At 42.0% G+C, this 23,628-nt stretch overlaps 1 protein-coding gene across 1 annotated transcript; it reads left to right on the top strand.

The window, feature by feature from the left end:
- Positions 1–23,628, top strand: LOC117906925 (SKP1-interacting partner 15). Its single transcript, XM_034820206.1, has 2 exons — positions 1–1,269; positions 23,349–23,628. Exon 1 carries the CDS (start codon positions 151–153, stop codon positions 1,264–1,266), a length of 1,116 nt encoding a protein of 371 aa, XP_034676097.1. The 5' UTR covers positions 1–150; the 3' UTR covers positions 1,267–1,269; positions 23,349–23,628.

Here is a 23,628-nt window from a genome sequence, read left to right as displayed (position 1 = left end):
CGGGACAGGCAAATATTGACCCAACCCACAAACAGGAGACTAGTCTCAAGACAGCAAGGCCAGTCTCTGTGAGTTTTCGAATTTCCGACCAAGCCCCACGCCGCCGCGATCTCCGACTCTGTGATCCTCTGCTCCGTGTCTACAGACCCAATGGATGCGTCCCCGATCTATCGGCTTCCACAGGACACTCTCCATTACATCTTCTCAACTCTTCCACTCCGTCAGATCATTATCTGTCGATCTGTCTGCAAATTCTTCTACCAAACCCTGACCGCGCCGGCCTTCATGGAACTTATCTCCACCCAACCACCTCTCAACCTGATCGCCCTCCGTCCACCTCACCATCATCACCACCACCACCACAACCGTGACGTGTCGTCTCATAACGCCCTCCACGTGTTTGACCCCAGCTCCAATCAGTGGGTCAGATTCCCCCTTAGTTTCCTTCCCTTTCGCTCGCCGACGCCGGTGGCGTCGTCTCTCGGACTCGTCTATCTTTGGGCCGATTCGCTCAACTCGCTCGAGTCCAACAAGTCGCTCATAGTCTGCAATCCTTTGACTCGGTCCTTCCAAGTCCTACCCCAGCTGGGCTCGGCCTGGTCGCGCCATGGTTCGGTCCTGGTCGGTTCACCCAACCGAGTGTTGGTCCTCACCGAACTGGCCACGCTTTACTTCTCCGGCTCAGACCAGTGGCTCAAATTCTCATCGAATTTGCCGTCTAAGCCTCGAAGTCCAATTCTTGTGTCGGACTCGGTTTTAGCTCTCTGCGATGTTGGGTCGCCGTGGAGGAGTCAGTGGAAGCTATTCGCATGTACCCTCAATCATCTACAGAAGTCGCAGCCATGGACTCGCCTGGATAGGCACGAATGGGGCGATGTTTTCGACATTTTGAGACGGCCCCGTTTGGTGAAAGGGCTTGGGAACCAAATTCTAATGGTTGGTGGATTGAAATCGTCGTTTTCATTGAATGCTGTGTGTTCTACAATTTTGATTTTAAGGTTGGATTTGGACTCACTGGAGTGGGACGAGTTGGGTCGAATGCCCCCGGAAATGTTTAGATGTTTTCAGGAGTCCAGCAAATTTAAGGTGTTTGGTGCGGGGAATAGAGTTTGTTTTTCAGCGAAAAGGGTTGGGAGGTTGGCATTGTGGGATTATTCCACAGAGACGGGGAAGGGAGATTGGAGGTGGATCAATGGGGTGCCTGGAAATGGAGATGGCTTGTTTCGGGGTTTTGTGTTCCAGGCTAGGCTCACTGCATTGCCTTGATCGGTATGTTGGCAATGTCTTTATAAAAGTATTTAATTTGAGAATTTTCTTTTTCATTTTTATTTTTTATTTTTAATTTTGGGGGCCATGAACTGTATTGAATTCCATTATGCTTTCTTGTGCCTCATATCCTTTCTAAAATTCACATTATTGCACCAATATTTATTTGCTTCTTAATGTTAGTTTGTGTTTATTGTTTTAGCAATGTAATTTTGATCCATATCATCATCATAGAAAATGTGGCTTATAATTATTTGGTATGTTGCATGAGAAATTGAAAATTGCAATGCCTTTTGTTCCCCTATCTTGGTTGCTTACTTCATGCATTTTAGTTGAAGGAGGTCAATGTGTGTGGTGGTGCAGTGTAAGTTTTAGGAGAGAGTGGAGTGAAATGTGAGGTGAAGAAGGGAGTGAAATAGAAGGTGAGGGAGGATTATAGACAATTTCAATAATGCACATTGGATGATGTTATTGTTCAACTTGCCGGTTTATTTCACATCCCTACTTACCATCCCAAGGAAAGTCTGGTTGAGATTAGAGAAGATTTAAAGATACTTCCTAAGGGAAGGAGGGAGCCTAGAGAAAAAACCGCATTTAATGAAGTGGTTGATTGTTTGCATCGACAAGAGAAAGAGGAAGGAGGCAGGGGGTTGTTAACAGTGCCCTTCTTTGTAACACCGCATTTATTTCATAGTCTCTTATTGCAATGAACAAAGATGACTTATGTGCTTTTGGGGAAAGCAAGCATGACTTATAATAAGTCTACCTTGGGTGTTGTTTTACTCTAGAGATTAATGGGTTACATGAAGAACTTGCACCATACCAAGGAGAAACCAACCAGGTCTTGTGCAGAAAAGAGTCCTTTTGAAGAGTTCATAGCTGAAATCCTTATAGTGTTTTGGATCTTGTGCCTCCTCTCCTCAAAGGAGAGTTAGTCCAAAGGCTGTGAACATAATTGATCATATTTGTGCTGTTCTGAGGATGGGAAGAGCTGCATTGAGGCTAGCAACAACAAATATAGTAAAGAAGGAAAATCGACGGGAGGTGCTAACCCTCTCAGCAGTTCGAGAGGGGAAAGGTGCTGGTTTGCTGTGGAAGCCAAGACCTTTGATCTTTTCGTAGAGGTGGTAGGGGGGAAGCTTAAGGGGATCATTGTGGAGAGAAGCAGGGGCTTTTTTGCCTGGATCAGGTTTGGGGAGCAGGGTTTGAGTTGCTTGTTAGAAGGAGTGGAAACTTGTTGCAGAGAAGGAGGGTTGAGGCGGAGCACAACCTGAGAGGATGGAAAGAGGAGATATAAGTTGGAGCGTCATGCAAATGAGGTGGAGAGATTCTTTGTATGCTTTGTGGTTGTGGAGGAAGCTAGATGGTACTCTTTAATCTTCCCAAAGAGGAGGGGTCTTCTCAAGGGGTGGCCTGTTCTAGCAGAGAAGCTTTGCCTCTTAGGGGTTGTCACTAAGGAGGAGTCAAAGAAGGGCTTCTCCACTGCTAATGGGCACCAAATCTCAATGGTGGCTTTAGAAAATGGCTCTTTTGTGGAGGCAGTCAAGAAGGAGTTGGGCAAGGTGGGTGAGGCAGTATGGGCGTAGTTTGGGGAGAAGGATATTCAATGCAGGTTAGAGCATATGAGAAATTGCTTGGTTGGAAGTTTTGTGGAGATTCCCAACTCAATGATAGGGGTGGTTGAGTTGAGATGTTGGGCGTCTCGTGTGTGGTCTTTGAAAAGGAGGTTAAAGCTCTCAATTCTTGAGACCGCTCTCTTCTTGTTTGATTTTGAGGATAGGTCCGAGGGCGAGGGGGTGTTGGCAAGAGGCCAAAGGAGATTTAAGGAGAATGTTTTGGATTTGGAGAGGTGGAATCCTGAGGTAGGATGTTGTCATAAGGGTGTGGCACCTAAGGAAGCTTAGGTGCAAATTTTGGGACTCCCATTGCACTTATCCTTAGGTGCAAATTTTGGGACTCCCATTGCACTTATGGAGTAGAGAGGTGTTTACGAAGATTGGGGATTGTTGCGGAGGTTTTGTGGCTGTAGAGGAAAACATAGCTTTCTTGGTTCACTTGTAGTGGCCCAGGATCCGAGTGAATATGGGTGGGTGTGAGATGCCAAGATTGTTAGAAGTAATAGTGGGCTCTTCCACTTTTTTCAATTCAATTGTGGTGGGAAGCCCCACCCAAATTCTCAATCATGATTCTGAAAGGTAGTGGAAGTGGTTGCAGGGAGTAGAATGCTGGAGAAGACGATGAGAAAACCTCACACGCCATTGTGGGAGTGAGTCTGGAGAAACCGGTAGAGCAGTTAGCATGGGGTTGCATGCCGCTCCCTGAAGGCAGGGGGAATAAGGCAAGTAAGGGCATAGTACCTAGCCCTGCTACAAGCTTTGCTCAGGTGTTATAGTTAAGAGGTGGTGTTAGGGGATTTGTTGAAGGAGATAACTTAGGCAAAGAGAAAGGGATGAAGGAGGACTTTGGTTTGTTAGCCCATGATGTTGGGAAAAGTGGGCTTCTCTGTTTGGGCCAAGCCAGTATCCTTTTTGGCAAAGGGGACATAGAGGCAACTGGGCCTAGCGCTATAGGAGATTTAGTGGCCCATTTGGCCATGGGCCGTTCTTCTAAGGAGCATCCTTTAGTAGCTAGAAGGGGGAGCGTAAGAGGGACTTGGCATTCTCAATCTGATGAGGAGGAGGTGGAGGAACCCTTAGGGCTTTTGAAAGGGGATGAGGCTGGTGCAATGGAGAGCGTTCGTGAGGAGGAGAGAGATGATGAAGATTTTGGCACCGTGGGGAAGAATAGTCCGATGGAAATAGGGATTCTATGGTGTCATGCTGCTCATCGACCACAGATGAGGCTCTCTTGGCGGAGGTGACCAAGTACTCTAACTTTCAATCCTGTTCTTTGTCTTTGGGACTCTTTGGGGTTGTGGGTTTGTGACCGAACTTCTTTGTTGTACCAAAATACTTATCATTTTTATGTAACAACTTTGGTAAATAAAAACTAAAAAAAGAGTCACTACGGTTTTTGTAGTACTTTGGGTATCGTCCTCAGGGACTGACTTATGGAAATTGTTAATACTAGAATAAATGAATTGCTTTTGTTTAAATCCTAAAGTGAAAAATAGTATGTGAATAATGTGAAACTAAGTAAAAGAAATTAAATTAATAACAAAATGAATATTGATTTTAAATTCGATTGATTCAAGTTTAGGGCTTTCTACAATCCAACCTAGGGTATAGGAATTAGAGAAAACAAGGGTCTTTTAAGTAATATGATCTTAAGGTTTTGGGATCCTTGGCCCCTCACAATCAAGTTGAGTTTTATAACTCAAAATTGCATTCGAAACCTAATTTTCTCTTTTTAAAATAGATTCCTAAAACCATCAAATGAATGAGATTGATTACCAGTTTAAAATTTGGCTTTTTAATCCTTCCTACTCCTTATAGCTTTGCTTTGGGGCAAATAACTATAAGAAAGACAATGATAACTAATGATCAAGAATTACCAAGAATCACTAGTATCGAGTAATAACCTACTGTATCATTCCCTAAACTAATTCACTAGGATAAGATTAAAAAAAATTGATAAATTGTCACCCAACTAATAATTAATCTCATTGTTATAAGAATTTACCCAGCTTGAACTTATTATTGTTTCTGAAATCCTTCCTTCTCTTAAACTCTGAAGTTTTTAATTGTTTCATGGATCCTTCTGTATCTAAAACTTTCACTACTAATTGGAATGCAAGATGCAGAAGAGCATAAATCCAGTTTACCTACAGATAATAATCAAAGTACGAAGGTTGATCAAAGGGGAAGTAATGCTATGAGAGAGAGTGAGAGTGAGCACGCGAGCGATGGCGATGAAGGTGAGAGCCGAGCGGAGAATTGTGGGAAAAGGAAGGGGAGTAGTTTTGTGGTGGAGTCGAAGGTATTCGAAGTAGGAGCCGAGGAGAGAAAAGGCAAGATCCAAGTTACCATTGTGGAAAGCAAGGGAGGGGTCTCGTCTGGGGCCGACGAGCTTAGGGTTTTTTACAAAAGGTCTGATTCAGTGCATAAGGGATGGGAAAGAAGGAAGATGGGAAAGGGGATGGAAGGAAAAAGGGAGGAGTTACTCCCTGGTGAGAGAGGCCAATAGGGCAGTGTGTTTCTTTCTCTTAGGGGTAACCGATATGGAGAAGAGGAGATATAGCATCTACATTTCGAAAGGTAGGGGGGAGAAGGGGGGATGGGCTTCCATGGTGGAGTCCTTACGAAATATGGGATTTTGGTTTGATAAGAAGGAGAATAAACAAGAAGAGAGGGCCACAGGCAGGTCGTATGTGGAAGTGGCAAAGGGACCGAGGAGCAGGGATAGTACAAGGGTCAAAGTGGAGGTAAAGGGAGAGGAAATAAGAAGAAATCTGAGTAGATTGGAACATTGCTTGGTAGGAAAATGGAACCCTAGTTCAAAACGAGAAGAGGATTTAGAGAGATTAGGGTGGTCAGTGGCAAGTGTGTGGGGGTTGAAAGGGAAATTAGGTTTGGCAAGACTGGGGAAAGGGACGAGTTTTTTCTGGAGTTTGAATTCGTGGAGGAAGCTAGAAATGTCCTTGCCTTTGGGAAGAGATCAGTGGGAGGGCTTCAGATGGGTTTGGAGCGATGGAGTCCGAAATCTAGGTGTTCAATAGAGGGAGAAGCTAGGAACGAAGCTTGGGTAAGGATTCTAGGTCTCCCAATTTCGTTGTGGGTTCTGACAATTTTGAGAAGAGTAAGGGAAGCGTGTGGTGGGTTTTTAGGTATCGATTCTCAGACGGAAAGGATGGAGGAGCTTGAGTGGGCTAGGATTTTAGTAAAAACGAGTGGTGAGGAACTGTCGAGTTCGTTGGAGATTGGGGTTGAGGAGGAAAACTACGCCCTGTCCTTGTGGTGGGAGATCTCGCTGTCGTCGAGAAGAAATCGGGGGACTATCGAGTTTGGCTTGGGCGACAGAATGGGGAGGTTAGGGATGATGGGGTCACATGCGCTGGGATGTGCGTGGGAGAACAGTCAGATGCTTGGCTTGAGGAGCAGCTTCGATCAAACGATGTGAGTAGAGGGCAGGTAAAAGGGGCGGGCGGTAAAGAGTTTGAACAATGGGCCCATTTCAGGCCGATGACCCGTCTCCCTTCTGGATCTTCGAGAGATGGGTTGTCTTATTCTGGCCCGGTTGAAGGTCTCGTGGGCTCGAAGTGGGCCGATGGGCCCTTTGTGCAAGGCCCTTTACTTTTAAAGGGGGTTGCGACTATTGGTGTTGGGCCAACATTTGGGCCGTCTGAGGGGCGGGCCTCTAATGGGTTGAAGTTTTTGCCTTGTGGGCCTGCAATCATGCTTGGGGGCAGTCCTAGGCCTTCTTAGGCCCAGCTCCACGACAGAGGGCTCTCTTTGAAGTTTTGTGCCTCAGCCCGTTTGGCTTGCAATCTAGATATGGAATTTATAAAGTGCTGAGAGAAGGATGAAAGGAGGAAGCAGCAGCAGGAATCCCAAAGTTCAATGGCAAATTGTGCGTTAGTGTTAGAAGCTTCAAGGTATGGGTCTGATTCAAACTCGTGGGGTTTAAGGGTTTTGAGGTCTTCTCATTCTTCTCTTTTTTCTTTTGGTCGGACTCTGGAGGAGGAGTTTTACGACCATTCTGGGGTGATGAGGTCTACCTTCAAGAAGGAAACATGCTGAGCTTGGCAGTTGCAGAGGGGTCCACAGTGAGTGGCAAGGGTTGCTGGGATTTGGTTGAGGTTAATTGCGTTGCAATCGAGGTATAAAACCCGGAGTGGAATTCGGCTCCGGCTGAGCCCCAAGATTTCAGGGGCGAGAAGGAGATAAATTGGGAGGAAAGTAGTCTGGCCAAATTTAGTAAGTTTTTGGGATTTCCAACAGAAGGCCTGGAAAAGGAAATCGTGGGTTTTTTTTATCAAGATCAGAAAGAGGCGGGAAAGGATACACAGCAAAGCTATGTTGGAGAAGTCGAAATTCGAAAGGGATAAGAGGCTAGAGTGTTCAATCAATTATGAGAGGGAAATTAAGAAGAACTGTCATCTTAAGGGTAGAGAGGGTCAACTAACGATTGGATAATGAATCTCAAATTATTGAGTTGGAATGTGAGGGGTGCAAATGACAATTCTAAAAGGAAAATAATCAAGTCTTTTGTTAGAAATCAGAAGGTGGACTTGTTTTGTATCCAGGAGACAAAAATCCAATTAATGTCTGAAGGGGTGGTGAAAAGTTTAGGGGCGGGGAGATTCTTAGACTGGAGAGCTTTAGATGCTTTTAGATCGGCAGGAGGTGTTTTGATTTGCTGGGACAAAAGGTCTCTGGAAATATTGGATTGGGAGGAGGGCCAGTTCTCAATCTCCTGTAAATTCAGAAATGTTGAAAATGGGGTAGTCTGGGTGTTTACAGGAGTCTATGGTCCTTTTACCAAAGAGGATAGGAAGAGCCTATGGGACAAATTTGGGGCAATTAGAGGAATTTGGGGAGAACCCTGGTGTGTAGGGGGTGATTTTAATATTATTCTATCCTAAGGGGAAAAAAGTAGACAAGGGAGGATTACCTTAGCTATGAGGAGGTTTGCTCAGGTTATAGATGAGCTCGAGCTTGTTGACCTCCCCCTGCAAGGAGGATCTTTTACTTGGAGTGGAGGTCTTTATAATCAAGCATGGGCCAGGTTGGACAGATTCCTTGTGTCTCCCAGCTGGCTTGATTAGTTCAGCAATGTAATCCAGAAAAGTCTGCCTCGGCCCATCTCGGATCACTTTCCTATTCTAATTGAGGGGGGTGGCATAAGAAGAGGTCTTTCACCATTTAGGTTCGAAAATATGTGGCTTAAAGTGGAAGGGTTTAAAGACCTCATACAGAGTTGGTGGCAAGGGATGTTGGTCAGAGGAAGGGCTAGCTATAAGTTGGCTACAAAACTGAAGGTAATTAAACATAATTTAAAAATCTGGAATAGGGATGTGTTTGGGAGTTTGGAAAGTAATAAGTTTGCAGCTCTACAACAAGTGGAATACTAGTATCAGGTGGAAAGTGAGAGGAGGTTGATAGAGGAGGAAATCTCTATTAAAAAAGAAGCCAAAGAGGGATATGCTAAGTGGGTAAACCTTGAGGAAATACACTGGAGACAGTTATCAAGGGAGTTATGGCTAAGGGAAGGGGATAGAAACATAGGTTATTTTCATCGTATGGCAACTGCACACCGAAGGAGGAACTCCATGGACAGAATAAAAATTAATGGGATATGGTTGTCAGAGGAGCAAGAAGTAAGGACAGGGATTGCAGACACCTTTAAACAATTGCTAGCAGAAGATTCAGAGTGGAAGGCGGATATAGGGGGGCTAAACTTGAATCAGATCAATCAGCAAGAAGCGGAAATCCTAGAGTTTCCTTTCTCGAAGAATGAAGTTCATTCGGCCCTAATGGACATGAATGGGGACAAGGCTCCAGGTCCGGATGGCTTCACCGTGGCCTTTTGGCAATGCTGCTGGGAGTTCGTGAAAGAGGAGGTTTTAGAGATGTTTAAGGGGTTCCATGAGCTTCTTTCCTCAAGAGCCTCAACAACACGTTTCTGGTCCTTTTACCAAAAAAAGGAGCGGAGGAGCTGGGGGACTTCAGACCTATCAGTCTTTTGGGGGGGCTGTACAAATTATTGGCCAAGGTGTTGGCCAATAGGATTAAAAAAGTGATTGGAAAAGTGGTTTCCCCGGATCAGAATGCTTTTGTCATGGGTAGGCAGATTCTGGATGCCTCCTTAATCGCAAATGAGGTGATTGATTCTTGACAAAAAAGGGGAGAGAAAGGCCTAATTTGTAAATTGGATATTGAGAAGGCGTATGACAACGTTAATTGGCATTTCTTGATGAGGGTTTTGCAAAAAATGGGGTTCGGGTCTAAGTGGAGGGACTGGATGTGAAGTTGTATCTCAACTGCTAAGTTTTTAGTTCTGGTAAATGGAGTGCCTACTGGGTTTTTCTCTAGCTCAAAGGGGCTACGTCAAGGGGACCCTCTATCCCCATACTTGTTCGTCATGGGAATGGAGGTGTTGAGTGTTCTTATTAGGAGGGCCGTGGAAGGGGGCTTCATTTCTGGGTGCAACATCTAGCAGGGTAGTGGGCCGGTTGCCAATATTTCTCATCTTCTCTTTGCTGATGACACAATAGTGTTTAGTGAGGCAAAAGGAGCACCTGACCTACTTGAGCTGGATTTTATGTTGGTTTGAAGCTGCTTCAGGGTTAAGGATTAATCTGGCTAAAAGTGAAATTATCCCAGTAAGGGTGGTGGAAGAGATCGTTGAGATGGCTGTGGAGCTTGGATGCAAGGTAGGTTAGTTACCCTCAGCCTACTTGGGGCTGCCCTTGGGGGTGCCCAATAAGGCCTCTTCCGTGTGGGATGGGGTGGAAGAGAGGGTGAGGTGGAAACTTGTCCTTTGGAAATGACAGTATATCTCCAAAGGTGGAAGAATCACCCTCATAAAGAGTACGTTGGCTAGTATGCCTTTGTATCAATTGTCCCTGTTCCGTGTGCCTAAGATAGTGGCAAGAAGGCTAGAAAAGTTGCAAAGAGAGGGAAATATGGAAAGAAAAGCCCACTTAGTCAATTGGGAGATGGTGCGTACGGGTAAGGACAAGGGGGGGCTTGGCTTGAGGAAGTTAGTCCTCTTGAACAAAGCCTTGCTTTGTAAATGGGTTTGGAGATTCGCTCAGGCCAAGGACGAGCTGTGGAAGCAAGTGCTTACGGCGAAATATGGGCAAGAGGAACTTGGGTGGGGACTAAGAAGGCAAATGGGGCGTTTGGCGTCGGGGTTTTGAAGGAAATTCTGAAGGAATCTGATTGGTGTTGGGATAATATGGCTTTCAATGTGGGAAAAGGTATCAAAATTAGATTCTGGACTGATCCTTGGTGTGGGGGTGTGCAGTTGTCCCTAAGGTTCCCTCAGCTCTATGCCGTGGCTGCACATAGGAACGCCACAGTGGGAGAAATGTAGGACCAGAATTCTGGTCAAGGAGGCTGGAATTTAAGGTTTTTCAGAGACTTCAATGATTGGGAATTGGACTTGGTAGGTGAATTACTCCAAGCCTTAAGGGGTCAAAGGATTACATTGGAGGAAGACTCGGTCTTTTGGAAAGGAGGGAAAAACAGGCAGTTTGGTGTTAAGAATGCGTACAACTTACTGATCAGCCCCATTGTCTTCATTTTCCCCAAAAATTGGCATTTGGGTGGATAGAGTTCCAACTAAATTAGCGTTCTTTGCGTGGGAAGCCGCTTGGGGGAAGGCTTGTACCCTTGATAGACTTCAAAAGAGAGGGTGACAACTTCCTAATTGATGCTTTTTATGTGGTAGTGAAGAGGAAAATGTAAATCATTTGCTTATTCATTGTACAGTGGCCAGAGTGCTGTGGGAGATTGTTCTTGGATTGTTCGGTGCCCAATGGGTTTTTCCAGAAACTGTAAAGGAGGTTCTACTTAGCTGGAAGGGCTCGTTTGTGGGTAAAAAGAGGAAAAAAATATGGAGATCCATTCCGTTATTTATTTTTTGGACGGTTTGGAAAGAGAGGAATAAATTAGCTTTTAGGGGGGGGGGGGGGGGGGGGGGGGGAGTTAGCTATTTAGAAACTTAAGAATTCTTTTGTTTGTAATGTGAGGGGCTGGGCAAAATTGTATAGTAGAGCGGAGTCATGCTCCCTTATAGGATTCTTGGAGTGGTTAGCCTCCATTTAAGGGTTGGTGAGTTTTTTGTCTTTTTTTGGTTGTGAGGCCTTTGTTGCCTTGTATACTCCCTGTATGCTATGCGGCTTTTTTGCTTTGTGTTAATATATTTCGTGTTTACTTATAAAAAAAAAAAAAATTGTTATAATAATTTACCCATTGTTCCTATAGGTTTCCTAGCCCTTAGGTTTTCATGTTTCAAGCTCCAAGTTGGCTGCTTAGCCTCTCATGGGGATGATGTTACATTCACAATCCATAATAGGGTAAAAATCCATAATTTGAATCAAAAGAAACTAAAAACAACATATTTAATAAAGAATAAAAGAAAACAAACCAAAGTTCTTGTCTTCTTCCACCTCCAATGTCAAATTCTTCGGAAAAATATCCAAGATTTCTAAAACCTAAAACTAAGAGAGTTTATATAATATCATCAATTACCTAACATGTGGACACTCTCATTGACCACTTATTACAAAATAATTACCTAAGATTAAAAAAATAATAAAATGGTGATTTATAGTCGTATGGGGTCCACTTAGGGTGGATGAAGTGCTGTAGATGAAATTTCCGAGGTAGAGGAGGCGAAACATCAATGTGGTGGTGGGTGAATTCAAAATTGGGGTCATTTCGAAGTGGTTTTCGAATTCACAAGTTGAATTTCAAATTCATAAGTTGAATTTTGAAATCATTTCAAAATGACCATTCAACTTTGCGCAGTTGTCTTCAAATGGCCATAACTTCTTCATTTCAGTTCTGATTTGCACACCGTTTAAAGCATTGGACTCCTGACTTCTCGATCTTCGAAACGATATATAGTATGTCTGAAATAGACTTCGAGAAGTGCTCTAAATTTGTCAGCAAAGTTAGAATATATGTTGCCACCAGATTTTGAGTTCTAAATTTCTATGTAGCTAAATCTTGCTTCATGCCTCGTTTCTTATGTTTTCTTACTCCATAATGGTCATTTCTCTTCTTCCAAACTCATGATATCCTCGTCTTGCCTTTCCTCATGGTCCATGAGTCTTGACTCGCTTATTTCCTTATTTAACCATTTCTTGATCTTTCAAAATCTAAAGTGATTCCACTTACACCCTTTTCTTCCCTTGAACCTAAAATGAATCTCCAAAATACAAGTTAAACTCATGGTTAGAGCCTTAGCATCAATTTAGGTCAAGTTTGGTGATTTGAGTGTCATTTGGTGCACAAATATTTTGGCTCCAATCAGTTTGCTCTTCTTCTCCTTCTTCTGCAATGGGTTGGGGAAATGAGGGGGAAGAGGTTGCGGTATGTTGTGGCGACTTGGTGGAGAAGGAAGGAGTGGATTTTTAGCAACCCTTGAGGATGATTTTTGCAAATGGGAGGATAATGGAGTCTCGGTTTGTTGAGGAAGAGGAACGAGATGTAGTAGGGACTCGGGACGAAAGGGCTCTATCTTTTATTAGTGATCATATCAAGGGGGAGGGGGAATCATCGGAGAGTTGGTCCTTGAGTTATCTTGCACAGTTCAACAAATTTTTGGCATAAAAATCAACAGGTTTTGAGAAGGAAATTTTGGCATTGCTTAAAAAGCTGAAGCACACAAAGGAGCAAAAGGCTTTGGTCGTTGGTAAAAGAAGGATCAAGTCTAGGTCTTCTAGGTTCAAAAGGGAGTTGAGAAAGTTAGAATGTCCTATCAATTATAACAAAATAGGTTGGGGGAATAGTCAGACTAAAAAGGGGGGGATTCTAGTTGCAGTGGATAAATGAAGCTAAAAATTTCCTCTTAGAGTGTGAGGAGGGTTAATGATAGTTATAAAAGGAAGGTTATTAAAGCCTTAATCAAGTCCCAAAGAGTGGATTTGAAATGTCTTCAAGAAATCAAGATTCAAGACATGTTTATGGGTATTGTGTGAAGTCTTGGAGTAGGAAGATTTTTAGAGTAGGGTGTTATGAATTCTTGGGGATCAACAGGGGGAGTTTTGGTTTTTTGGGACAATAGGGCGCTTGAGTTGCTGGGTATGTAAATAGGAGAATTTTTTATATCCGGTAGTTTTAGAAATTGTGAGGATGGATTTACATTGATTTTTACTGGGGTGTATGGCCCTACAATAACAAGGTTTGGAGAAGATTTTTGGGGAGAATTGGGGGGCCATTAGGGGGTTTTGGAGTGACCCTTGGTGTATTGGTGGGGATTTTAACTTAGTGAGATTCCCAAGGGAGAGAAGTAGAGGAAGTCAATTGCAAGTAGATATTAGAAGATTTTCAAGGTCATTAACGACCTAGAACTGAGAGATCTGTTGCTACAAGGGGGGTTCGCTCACTTCAAGGGGAGGGTTAAATAATCAATGTCAATCTAGACTAGATCGATTCTTGGTGTGGGAGGGGTGGGTTAACTATTTAAGTGGGGTGGTCCAAAGCATCTTCCCTAGACCTGTTTCTAACCACTTTCCTATTCTACTAGATAGGGGAGGTTTGAGAAGTGGCCTTTCCCCATTTAGGTTTGAGATCATGTGGTTGAAGGTGGAAGGTTTCAAAGATTTATTGCAGTCTTGGTGGTCGGGTTTTAGTTTCGATGGTTCTTATAGCTACATTTTGATGGAAAAATTGAAAGATTTAAAGGCCAAGTTGAAGGTTTGGAACAAAGAGGTCTTTAAAAATGTCTCGTCCAAGAATGAGAGGGCTCTAAATCAAGTGGCTTTGCAGGATTCTGAAGAAGCAACCATAGTGTTGACTATAGAGGAGTATAATGCTAGGAATTTGGTAAGGGAAGAGTACAAGAAATGGTCTTTTCTAGAGGAAACCTTGTGGAGGCAAAAGTTAAGAGAGTTGTAGTTGAAGGAAGGAGATAGAAACACTAGTTTTTTTTCCTCAAAATGGCTAATGTTCATAGGAGAAGGAATCAATTAGCAAAGATTAGAATTAATGGGTGCTAGGCTACAGAGGAGAGAGCGATTAAGAACTTTCTTTTGAGGTGTTAGGGATCAAGATGCTACAAATCTGGAGGTCCCTTTCTTTGAGGAAGAGGCGTTCATAGTGCTTTTAGATCTTAGTGGAGACAAAGCACCAAGTCCTGATGGCTTTCCTATGGCTTTTTGGTAGTTCAATTGGGATTTTGTGAAGGAAGAGGGGATGGGTTTTTTAGGCATTTTTATGAAAGGGGTCATTTCATGAAGAGTTTGAATGCTACTTTTTTTGTCTTAATCCCTAAGAAAATGGGAGCTGAAGACCTAAAGGGCTTTAGGCCTATCAATTTGGTGGGTGGTCTCTACAAGTTGTTGGCTAAAGTCTTAGCCAATAGAATTAAGAAGGTGGTTGGTAAGGTGGTCCTTAAGAAAATGATTGGGGAGAAGTGGAGATTATGAATTAAATGGTGCATCTCTACTGCAAGGTTTTTAGTTGTAGTTAATGGTGCTCTAACAGGGTTCTTTAAGAGTCCTAGGGGTCTAAGACAAGGAGATTCCCTTTCACCCTATTTGTTTGTAATTGCTACGGAGACTCGTAGTTGTTTGCTCAAGATGGCTAAGGATGGTGGTTTTTTGCTAGGTTGGAGGGTTAGTGTTGTGTAAACTAAATCAAGACCAGTTGACTCACCTTCGTTGGTTACTTAAGTGGTTTGAGGCTATTTCAGGGCTTAGCATTAACTTGGGAAAAAACGAGTTAATTCCAGTGGGAAGAGTGGAGAATGTATAAGAGTGAGCCCTTGAGTTTGAATGCAAGGCGGGAACACTTCTGTCATCTTATTTGGGTCTTCCCCTTAAGGCCCTCTAAGTTTGTGGCAGTATAGGATGGGGTGGAGGAGAGGTTTCGTAGAAAGCTAGCCATGTGGAGAAGGCAGTATTTATCCAAGGGTTGGAGGTTTACCCTAATTTGGAGCATTCTTTCTTGCATGCCAATCCGCTTCATGTCCTTGTTCTATGTTCCAAGGACAGTTAGGATGAGGTTGGAACAGATCCAAAGGGATTTCTTTTGGGAAGGTAGAACACTTGAGTGGAAGCCACACTTAGTAGGGTGGTATGTTGTTTGTACAGATAAGAGTGAGGGTGGATTGGGGGTAAAGAATCTTGCAAAGCTTAACAAAAGCCCTTCTACGTAAGTAGAGCTGGCGGTTTGCAAAGGATAGGGGACTTTGTGGAAGCAAATTATAAGTGGCAAGTACGGTGTAGAAGAGGGAGGGTGGTGCTCTAAGGTGGTGAGGGGAAGTTATAGGGTAGGATTATGGAAAGCCATTAGAAAGGAATGAGAGCTTTTATCTAATAGAGTTGTCTTCTTAGTTGGTAGTGGGTGAAATTTTGGAAAGATAAGTGGTGTGGTGATGTGGCACTGCGTACTTCTTACCCTGCTCTTTATGCTATTGTTGATTATGAGGATTGGGTGGTAGATGTTTGGCACTTGATAGTTGAAGGGGGATGTTGGGCCCCTCGTTTTATTAGGGTTGTTAATGATTAGGAACTGGATTTGGCGGAGCAGTTTCTCTTGAGTTTGCAAGGGAGGAGGGTGTGCAAGGATCAGAAAGATAAAGCGATTTGGTCGGGATCGAAAGATGGGAAGTTTCCTATCAAAGTCTTATATTCAACTTTGGAGACTGAAAGTACTTTGCTCTTTCCTGCTAGTGTGATTTGAAATTCTTGGGTACGCTCAAAGGTGAGTTTCTTTGCCTGTTAGGTTTCTTGGCGAAGGTGTTAACTTTGGATCATTTAAAGAGGAGAGGATGGTCTTTAGCAAATACATGTTTCCTTTGTCTTAAAGAGGAAGAGACCATTGATCACATTCTTATCCATTGTGTCAAGGCAAGAGTGTTATGGAATCTTGTGTTCTCCCTGTTTGGCATGTTATGGACACTTCCTTCTTCTGTTAAAGACATGCTTCTAGGATGGCATGATTCTTTTGTTGGTAAAAGGCGGAAAAAGTTGTGGCGGACTGCTCCTCTTTGCTTATCTTGGACCGTTTGGAAGAAAAGAAATAGAAGAGCTTTTGAGAATGAGGAACAATATGTTCAAGGACTAGAACATGCTTTCCTTTGTAATTTATGGAATTGGTCTAGGTTATTTTTATTTTTTAGTCCTTCTTTGGTTGTAGATTTTGTGGATTGGGTGGGTTCTTGTTGAGGAGGATGTAGTTTTTGTTGGTCCTCTTCCTTTTTTGCGCTTTTAACTGTTTGTTGTATACCTCCCATGTACTTTGGAACATTGTTTTGGCGTTTTTTTGTTTATAATATACGTTTGCTTTACTCATCAAAATAAATAAATAATAAGTCTACCTTGACAGATAAATTTAAGTTAACATGCAGAATATGAGTCAAGGTTAGTCAGTTGAAATATAAGTCATATTTAGTTGAACTATAAATACCAACATTGCCTTAATACTCTCAAAACACGATAGCTTGTTTGCTCTGCAAACATTTCACATTTATTACAAACCTTAAAGCCAAGACAACAACAACAAAGAGAGGTATTATTTTCATTCTCTCTCTCCCCATGTTTTTTCAATCTCCAATTTTTATCTCTTTGTCTCTCTAAATGATGTTGTATCTCATGGAGATATTAGGGTTAGATTAACACATAGTTCAGGTTATGTTTAGGGTTAGGTCGAGTTAAGGTGAAACAACTGAAAGACCTCTTAAAAGTTTAGAAAGAAAGGAAAGGAATTCATGAACTCCCTTCATTTCTGAGAAACCCGTAATGGGTATGGACTCTGCCATGGAGCATGCGTTAGCTATTTGTGGAGGTCATTGGCTGGAGGGCTACCACATGTGTGTGGGCTGTGTTGACAGTGTGGAAATATATGACAGTGGGGCATCTTTGTGTTGTGGGCATTTAAAGAAGGGTATGGCATTTTTCTAGGTTAAAAAACTTCGAAGATAATGAAGAGGGGTGCACAAGGTGGTAGTTTTGGGACAAAGGTGGCTGTGGGCCTGAGAGGATGCAGAGGCTGTGATGGCTGGTTCTCGATGGTCTTGATGACATGGGTTGATGACAGCCATGAGGGTTGAAGACATGAAGGTGAGGAGGTGAGTGTTGTGTGGGGGAGAATGGTGTTGAGATGGTTGATAGATGTAATTCATGATGGTGATGAGGTCATGCTGAAGGTGTAGAGTTTTCAATGATGGTGGTAATGGGTTTTATGTGATAAAGAGTTGCATATGTCGTGTTGGAAAAGAAGAGGTACATGGCTAGCTAGCCATGAATGCAGTGTGGGGGTGGTAGTGCCCTGGGTTGAGGGTGATTTGCTATACAAACAGTGAAGGTCATGAATGAAAGAGATAGGAGTTTTTCCGGGGATTGAAGGTGAGGTATTCTGACAGTACACCCAAGAAGAGAGAATGGAGAAAGTTGATAAAATCCATGTGATGGCTAGATCCTCTCCCTTTGATAAATTTCTTATGGTACAGTTCTTGAAACACAAAGGCCATGTGATCACAGGTGATGGCACAAATGATGCACCAGCATTAAAAGAAGCTGGTAGTATACCAATTGTTCCATTGGTTCCTAAACAGAGAAATGATGTTGGAGGATAAATACTTACATTCTTTATGTTCAGGTTCTTGTCTTCCCATAGACAGGTTCAATTGTATGCAACTAGCTAGTTAGTTTCTCAGGTACAATTCTCTTTTGCTTTTATGATCCATATATACTGAGAGCACCTCAAGAATGTTCACATCACACTAATTTTGGTACGTTATTTGTGATGATATTTAATTTACTTAATAAAAGTAAAAATATAAATAAAAAAAATTATCTTCAAGATGTATTAATTCCTCTTTTCTCATATGATATTTAATTCATTTTCCTAACATTCTTTTATATATATATAGGCAAATAAGAGTATGGCCAATACAGTATACTGGAAGCGAGCCCGCACATTCTATAAAATCTAATAAAGAGGTTGGGCCTCCTGCCTGTCTACTAGAAGGAACCCTCAAGACCACATATATAGATTAGTTATGAGAGAATCCTTGAGGGGTTGGATAGTGCGTTGTTCTCCTTCAAAAGTTCTTTGATTTCGCTCCTTCCAAATTATCCATAAAAGGCAAAGAGGGGTTGTTCTCCAAATCTTTCTTCTTTTCCTACCCACAAAGCTACCACGTCATCCCTCCAACAAATCCTTAATAGAAAAAGGAAGAACCCACGAAATGCCAAAGAAGGAGAAGAGAAGTGCCATAACTCTCTAGCTACCCCACAGGAGAAGATGTTCAACCGATTCATTTGTATCTTTACACAACAAAAAACTGCCAAAACCCATCCTCTCCTCTTGAGCTGGTCCATAGTTAGGATACAACCCTAAGTTGCTTCCCAAGCAAAAAAACTCACTTTGGTAGCAGCCCAAGAATCCCAAATTATCTTTGAAGGGAAAGTCACTTTACCCCTATCTTCCAATGCACATTGTAGAAAGACCTTACAGAGAACACCCCATTCTTGCTAACTTTCCAAACCATTTTATCCTGCTTTTCTCTAAATCTACCAAACTCACTAAGTTTTAGAAATAAATTATTTACAACATCCAATTCCCAATCATGAAAGTTTCTTGAAAAGCAAGGGTTCCAAGTGACCATTGTTCCTTCTGCCTCCTTAGCAATAGCAAAAGTGAATAAAGAAGGAAAAGAGTCCTTCAAGGGCATATCATTGCACCACACGTCATGCCAAAATTTGACTATTCTTCCATTGTCCTCAAATCTTGTTTTGACCTTAAAAGTTCCCCATACTTTTCTAATTAACTTCCACAATCCAACCACATGGCCTTCTCTCCCTTCCCAAGAGCACCATCCTCCCGGTTCTTCACCAAATTTTCCGAAAATTAGTTTTCTCCACAGCATATCCCTTTCCAAGGTAAATCTCCAACACCATTTACCCAAAAGAGCTTTGTTGATAGTGGATAAATCCTTAATACCAAGGCCCCTTCTATTTTTATCTTTGCAAATCGCCAACCAAAACACAAGATGAGGTTTTTTATCCGTAGAACCTCCTCCCCAAAGGAAATCCCTTTGGATTTTCTCTAATCTCTTAGCCACTGACTTAGGAATAATGAAAGACAAGAAGTAAATTGGGAGGCTGCACAAAGTGCTTTTCAAAAACATGATTCTTCTTTTGATAGATATTGCCTTTCCAAAGAGCCAATCTTTTGAAAAACCTTTCCTCGGCCACATCCCAAACAGCTTTAGCCTTAAAGGGAGCACCAAGGGGTAGGCCCAAATATGTAGCAAGTAGTTTTCCTATGCCACACAGCCCATTACTGAAGCTAGCTCCCCCACATTAGGAACATCCCCTATTGGAATAAGCTCACTCTTGCTCAAGTTAATCTTTAGAACTGAAGAAGCCTCAAACCAAAGCAAAAGCCATGCTAAATAAGTGAGTTGGTCTAGACAAGGATTAGAGAACAGAAGAGTGTCATCTGCGAATAGGAAGTTAGAAATTAGAACTCCTTCTCTACCTCCCCGCTTGAGATGAAGCATTATCTCCTGCACCAACTCCTAGCAATCTTGCCAGAAAGCCAAGGAGAAACCATCAGGTCTCGGGGCTTTATCCCTGTTCAAGTCCATAAGAGCCTCAAAGACCTCCTGCTCTGTGAAAGCCTCTTCCAGCTTGACAGAGTTCTCAATGCTCAATGACTTGAGAAGCAGGCCATTTATACTAGGTCTCCACTCCCCCATAGGTTCTGACAGAAGCAACTTGAAATAATGAACAATCTTTATTGCAATTTTCAGTTCCTTAATTACCAGCTCACCATTTATCCTGATTCTCCAATGAAATTCCTGTTGGACCTTGCATTGGCTATTTTGTGAAAAAACCTTGTGTTTTTGTCCCCTTCCTTCAAGGATAGCCCAGTAACTGAATTCTTCTACTGCCAGTCTTCTAGCATCCATATCATCCGTAGAAAGATGACCTTCCCTCTCCTTGGCATCCCAAATTTAATAGCACAGGCCTTACAAGTTGCAACATTGCCAAACACTTATTTATTCCAAACTTTGATGTCTTCCTTCAACGCCTTCAGCTTGGAAGCCAAAATAAAGTTAGAAGGCCCACTGAACTGATAACCTTCCGACCATCCCTTCACCAAGTCTTTGAGCCCATCCACCTTAAGCCACATGTTTTCAAATCTGAATGGGGTTTTACTTCTTCTCACCTGACCTCCCTCCAATGGAATAGGAGAATGATCTGAAACAGGCCTTGGTAAAAGGGTTTGCGTTGTATTAGAAAAATGCTCGTCCCGATTGCTTGTTAAAAGGAAGCGGTCAATTCTCAACATTGATTGTTTGTTTTGCCCCCCCGCACCAAGTGAAGGAGCCACCTGATAAGGGCAGATCAACCAATGAAAACTCTTCAATGAAATTTGAAAAGCTTCTCATGTTGGACGAAATTCTACCATAATTTCTTCTTTCTTTTGGGAATCTAACAACATTGAAATCCCCTCCAATACACCATAGGTCCTCCCAGAGCCCCCCAATGGCCCCCAATTCCTCTAAATGGTGTCAAAATGTCTTCCACCCCCTCCCCATAAATCCCAAAAAAAACAAACAAAATTATCCTCACAACATTTGACTGGAAGAAATCGAGTAAGAGCCAACCTCCATTTCCAAAAGCTCTAACACTCTCTTATCCCAGAACAATAGCACCCCGCCAGCAGCCCTAGATGCCTCGAGAGCTCCCCACCCCCAAACTGACCATAGATAAAGACATAGCTTCCACCTTCGTCTCCTTGCGCACACCAAATCTGCATTATGGGATTTAATAAAGGATTTTATAACTTTCCTCTTTTCCTCATTATTAACCCCTTTGACATTCCAAGACAATTTTGAGCCTCATTAAACGACTGTAACTAGATCCCATTCCTTACTGCCTACCTTTTTTGGTTTCCTTGATAAACACTCATAGTTCATAGAATTTTCTATTTTCCTTAACTCCCTTTCTGTTGAAGACAACATAACACGTTTGCACCTTTTCCTAGAGACAGGAGCCTTCTTCCTTTGCCTATCCTCCATTTTCCTTAGGAGAGCCAAAATCTCTTTTTCGAACCCTTTTACTAGCATCCCCAAAAACAAACTGAAAGCTGCGAACTTATCGAATAACCATCCCAAATGACTTTCAATCTCTGACTCTGACGACCCAACAATCAAGTTTAATCCTTGGGATCCTAAAGAAATCACAGCCAAAAATATCAAAGGCTCTTCCATCCTTCAAAATCATTTTCAAAGGCCTCTCCTCCACATGCAAGGTGCTCTTGATCAAGGCACTCACTGTCACAGGAGGCATATCCACTATAGGGAGCTTTTCAGTCTTGTGGTTAGAAGAGATCCCAAGGCTTCTTAACTTTCTAGCAAGAGTACCGCCAACCCCACCCACCCCCCCCCCCCCCCCCCCCCCCCCCCCACCACCCTACCTTCAGGAAAAACCAGAGTGAACCTCCTCTCCTCCACAGAGCAAACAGAGCACAACAAAAATCTACCTGCTGCATTACTTCGGAGTTCCAGCAAATACCCTCTTCTCCCTCTCTCCAAACCTTCCTCAACTGCTTTCCTGGAGCCTTGATACAACACTCTTCCACCCCTTCCAGTAAGGAAACTAAACTTCTTTCCCCAAACCTTATCTAGCTTGAAAATCCCCAACCCCTCTCCAAAACCTTACCCACAACTTTTCCTATCACCACCTCAACAGTGATCTCAAAAGATTTGGATTCAACACTGAACCAGATTTTTCTTTCAGCTGAAAAAAACCCTCATCTTCTAGCTCTTGTACTAAATATAGAAATTTAAATTTCCCAGTAATTTAAGGGGTGTATTTTATATAGCAGTGACCTTAATTACAATAGTCTACACCAAGAAGTCCACTTGTAACACCCTTATCTTTCATTCCTTATTGATAAAAAAAAAAAGTAGGTAAACAAACAATAAATACAAAAAAAAGAAGAGAATCGTTCACATTTGTGACACATAGAGCCAGCAAACTATTGATGTGGCATACCCCAGTTCAAAGCATGCCATGTCACCTCTTCACACGCATGATAAGTCTGAAGTCTTATACACAGGTGCATGTACAATCTCTGAATAACATTGTTCTCTAATTTCTACCCATCCATCTCTCTTTTTGTTCTAGATTTTTTTTTTCTTCATATTTTTTAAAAATATATGCAATATCAACTTATGGAATATATGTGAACTCAATATATATGTTAGTAGTTGGGCTTTATGGTATGGCTTTGGGTAAGTTTCAGATTAAAAAATTAACAATATCTAAGATTTTTATTTTTACATGCATGTATATATTAAATGCATATTAATAAAACTTTCCACATTAGAGAAACAGATTACTGCTTTAAAATGGTGGAATGAGTATGCATACTGAATAGAATTAAAGAAGAAAAACATGGTGAAGAAAGCAGTGGTAGCTAGGGTTGATCATGATTGCTTTGCTTTTTGACTGTTTAATCTGTGAATCGTTGTGATGGGTTTGTAATGAAATTGATGTATTCTCATGTTGATTGTCTTATAAAAACCCTAATAAGTTATGGCTTTTTCAAAGAACTTCCATTTTGGAGTTTGCCCATTTCTGGATCTTTGTATCTGATCTCAATATATATATATATATATGTATATATAACCAATGGAACTCTTTGTGGTGGGGAAGGTATTCCCATAGTAAACCAATGGACTTTCTATGGGGATTCAGGGCACAGAAGTGGCTAAGGAGGGTTCAGATATCATCATCTTGGATGATAATTTTGCTTCTGTCGCCACGGTTGAGGTGGGGAAGTGTGTTTATAACAACATCCAGAAATTCATCCAGTTACAGCTCACAGTGAATGTTGCAGGTTGGGATATATAGTTTTTTTTAGCAATTGAGCCTGTGGATAAAAAGCTTTCTGTTCTCCTTCATCTTGTCATGGCTAAATTCATAGCCTTCTCCTAATATTGCAAATTGTCTATGTTAAGGTTCTTAGCCAAACATGTGTGTTGCAGTGGGTAAGTTAGAAGTGGTATGATGATCCTTGTGATGCCATGAGGGGGTACTAAAGGAAATGGCTCCCCATCGCCACGTCAGTGGGTAAACGTGTGGTGGGATACTAGGTGAAAAACAAGATGCAGGGCATGGGTGGTGTTTCAGTTGTAAGAAGAAAAGTTTTAATTGTTCCACGTGTTCTTATACACTCCTTAGCTTTATGGATTGAACCACACAGTTTTGGATTTTTCAATCGTGAGCGCTGACAAAGGAATGGGTGGTTGGCATTGAAATGCATTTCTTAAAATATCATCCTTTTGTGATTGCATCAGTTACAGCTAGGAATTGCAATCGTTACATTGTTATGCTATTGCATGCAGTTTTTTTTTTTTTTTTTTTCAAATTTGATCTTACATTATAAATTTAATTATTTTCTTTCATCAAATTGATTAGAAATTATTCCTTAATTTTTCAGAATGAAGGACAACATGATAGCACAGATGCTCAAGTGGTGAAACAAGCAGTGTTGCAAGCTATCAAGAACTGGAGTGAAAGCAGTGAGCAAGAATAGGCCATCATCTTAATTCTCTTGCCTTTGATTTCTTCTTTCTTTTGTCTTTCCCTAATCTTTTGTGGTAGTGTATCAAATTAATTATCTAATGAAGGGGAGTCTTAAATTCTATTTAAAAGTGTGGCCACCATGGTACATTAATTGTAATATATAATTTTTTTCAATGGAAGTGTTAATAGTACTA

The sequence above is a fragment of the Vitis riparia genome, chromosome 18, assembly GCF_004353265.1.
Source record: "Vitis riparia cultivar Riparia Gloire de Montpellier isolate 1030 chromosome 18, EGFV_Vit.rip_1.0, whole genome shotgun sequence".
NCBI lineage: Eukaryota > Viridiplantae > Streptophyta > Magnoliopsida > Vitales > Vitaceae > Vitis > Vitis riparia.
The sequence above is the reverse complement of the archived record's forward strand: the minus strand, read 5'-3'. Positions and strand labels throughout refer to the sequence as shown.